Source organism: Bos indicus, chromosome 14, assembly GCF_029378745.1.
Source record: "Bos indicus isolate NIAB-ARS_2022 breed Sahiwal x Tharparkar chromosome 14, NIAB-ARS_B.indTharparkar_mat_pri_1.0, whole genome shotgun sequence".
Lineage (NCBI taxonomy): Eukaryota > Metazoa > Chordata > Mammalia > Artiodactyla > Bovidae > Bos > Bos indicus.
Genome location: NC_091773.1, coordinates 36,840,140 through 36,843,680, shown reverse-complemented (window position 1 = coordinate 36,843,680; position 3,541 = coordinate 36,840,140). Strand labels below are relative to the sequence as shown.

The window sequence follows — 3,541 nt, the reverse complement described above, 5'->3', positions numbered from 1 at the left end:
ATAATTCCACTCCCAAGGTATAAACCCTATTGAAAATAGGCATTCAAACAAATACATATGTACGTGTGTGTTCACAGCAGTGTTACTCACAATGGCCCAAACAGCCTAAATGTCCATCAACAGATGAATAGGCAAACAAAATACAGTATCCCCATACAATGGAATATTATTCAATCATTAAAAAAGAATGAACTATGCATACATACTTTTATACAACCTGGATGAACCATGAAAATACTATGATACAGAAAAGAAACTAGACCCCTAAAAGTCTCACATAGTATGATTCCATTTATATGAAATACTCAGAATAGGTAAATCCACTGAGACAGAACGCAGGTTGGTAGCGGCCAGGAGCTAGAGGTAGGAAGATTTAGGAGTAACTGCTTAATAGGTACAGGGTTTCCTTTTGGGATTATGAAAATGTTTTGAAACTAGATAGAAGTGATGGTCTCACAATATCATGACTGTACTAAATACCACTACAGTCTAGCTTTTATTATCCCCATTACAGCCTCAAATATTCTGGTGGTAACTAAGTGTTGTTCTTTTTCTTTTTTTTTTCAGGTTTTAAAACTTTTTATTTGCATAATAAAAAAATTGTGCATTCCAATAATTAAAATCATTTGAACAACAAAAAAAAAATGGCACTCTGATTAAACTGCATTTTACAGCCCGCAGAACACCTTGGACCAGCTTTTTACTCTAGATTTCACTGTCGTCCCACCCAGCTTCCTCCTTCACCAACATGCAAGTTCTTTTCCTTCCCTGCCAGCCACACAGGCAGATGGGAGAGGCAGGCGCGGCCTACGTTGTCAGTAGTTCTCCATTCTTTGATGTGAAAAGGGGTAGCACAGTCATTTAAACTCGATCCAACCTCTTTGCATCTTACAAAGTTAAACAGCTAAAAGAAGTAAAATAAGAAGGCAATGCTTGTGGAATGTACAGTGCATACTGGTGGCGCACGCTTCATTACGACTCGCCTGCTTGCTTCTCCTGTTCAATCGTTTCTTTCGAAGGCAGTGGATTTTTCTCTTGCGTTTCCGTTTTCTTCAATTTCGACTTATCGAACTTCTCAATCTCAGCCATATTGGGTTTGTCAGACATGGTTGCAGAGGGCGCGGAGCGAACTGCAAGCGAGTGAAGTCTTTTTTTTTCTTCATCATCTGTCCAGCTGTATAAAACCGAATTGCACTGAGTCTTGTGTTGAGTTAGCCAACAATTCAGTTGGCTGAATTGTTCGTGTTAAAGTGGTTGATTTTATGTTATGTGATTTTCACCTAAATTTTAAAAAACTGGAGTGAGTTACTCACTTGCCAGTGAGGGTGATTTTTATAGGGGATTTAATACTTCATTGAGATGGAAGACGTATTTTCTAATGTATTTTAGTCAACATTAGAAAAGTTTGCAGAAATATTTTCTTTAAAAAGCGAAAATCCAAAATGAAACCGGTAGTAAACTGTGGACTCTAAGTGGCTTCGCTATTCTCTCTGCCATGGCACAGCAGTGTACGTGGCCTCCCTTGCTGTGAGAGCGGTCCTAGCATTGAAATCTTCCAACGTGTTCTTATGGTACGCATTGTAATACACACATTGAGTGCTCTAATCCAGAAGGGAAACTAACTAGTGGGGAGAATTTGGTTGTTCATTTGTGAGGATAGGGCTTTCCACTCATTTCCCACTCATTTCATGATGTCCTACTGGAATAGAACTGATTTCAGAACAACCATTAGCATCAGTAGATGAAAGGATGAAGAAGACATGGCACCTGTATACAATGGACCATTAATTAGCCATGAAAAGAAACCAAGTTGTGTCATCTGAAGAGATGTGGATGGACCGAAAGTCTGTCAAACAGAATGGAGTAAGTCAGAAAGAGAAAAACAAATATCATATATTAACGTGTATATATGGAATCTAGAAAAATGGTACAGGTGAACCTATTTGCAGGTCAGGAGTAGAGATGCAGATGCAGAGAACGGATATGTGGGTGTGAGGAGGGAAGGGGGTGGGTTGGGAGACTGGGATTAACATATATACGCACTATCATGCAGAAAATAGCTAGTGGGAACCTGCCATATAGCACAGGGAGCTCAGCTTGGGGCTTCATGATGACCTAAGTGGGTGGGATGGGGATGGAGTGGGAGGGAGGTCCAAGAGGGAGGGGATATATGTTTATATATAGCTGATTTACTTTGTTGTACAGGAGAAACTAACACAACATTGTAAGCCAACTATACCCCAATTAAAAAAAAAAAACACAAAACAATTGTTAGCTAATCCAAATGCCCCTTTTGACTGCCAACATAGAACCTATGAAAGTTCAGTAAGATCTGTGGTTTTAACCACCTAAAGCCTCCCAGTGTCCACAGGCCACACCGTATTTTCCACTATGTCCCACCTCCAATTCATGTGTTGCTTCAGCTTAGCTGTCCTTGTTCACATTGAGACTTGCACTTTCCTATCTCCTATCCTGATGTTCAAGCTGGTTTTAGAAAAGGCAGAGGAACCAGAGATCAAATTGCCAACATCTGCTGGATCATTGAAAAAGCAAGAGAGTTCCAGAAAAACATCTATTTCTGCTTTACTGACTATGCCAAAGCCTTTGACTGTGTGGATCACAAGAAACTGTGGAAAATTCTGAAAGAGATGGGAATACCAGACCACCTGATCTGCCTCTTGAGAAATTTGTATGCAGGTCAGGAAGCGACAGTTAGAACTGGACATGGAACAACAGACTGATTCCAAATAGGAAAAGGAGTACGTCAAGGCTGTATATTGTCACCCTGTTTATTTAAATTATATGCAGAGTACATCATGAGAAACGCTGGGCTGGAAGAAGCACAAGCTGGAATCAAGCTTGCCGGGAGAAATATCAATAACCTCAGATATGCAGATGACACCACCCTTATGGCAGAAAGTGAAGAGGAACTCAAAAGCCTCTTGATGAAAGTGAAAGTGGAGAGTGAAAAAGTTGGCTTAAAGCTCAACATTCAGAAAACGAAGATCATGGCATCTGGTCCCATCACTTCATGGGAAATAGATGGGGAAACAGTGGAAACAGTGTCAGACTTTATTTTTCTGGGCTCCAAAATCACTGCAGATGGTGACTGCAGCCATGAAATTAAAAGACGCTTACTCCTTGGAAGGAAAGTTATGACCAACCTAGATAGCATATTCAAAAGCAGAGACGTTACTTTGCCAACAAAGGTTTGTCTAGTCAAGGCTATGGTTTTTCCTGTGGTCATGTATGGATGTGAGAGTTGGACTGTGAAGAAGGCTGAGCGCCAAAGAATTGATGCTTTTAAACTGTGGTGTTGGAGAAGACTCTTGAGAGTCCCTTGGACTGCAAGGAGATCCAACCAGTCCATTGTGAAGGAGATCAGCCCTGGGATTTCTTTGGAAGGAATGATGCTAAAGCTGAAACTCCAGTACTTTGGCCACCTCCTGCAAAGAGCTGACTCATTGGAAAAGACTCTGATACTGGGAGGGATTGGGGGCAGGAGGAGAAGGGGACGACAGAGGATGAGATGGTTGGATGG

At 41.0% G+C, this 3,541-nt stretch overlaps 1 protein-coding gene across 1 annotated transcript; it reads right to left on the bottom strand.

The window, feature by feature from the left end:
* Positions 1–542: 542 nt before the first annotated feature.
* LOC109569462 (thymosin beta-4-like) lies at positions 543–1,142 on the bottom strand. Its single transcript, XM_070802687.1, has one exon. The coding sequence runs from the start codon at positions 1,105–1,107 to the stop codon at positions 973–975; it is 135 nt and encodes a 44-aa protein (XP_070658788.1). The 5' UTR covers positions 1,108–1,142; the 3' UTR covers positions 543–972.
* Positions 1,143–3,541: the final 2,399 nt, after the last annotated feature.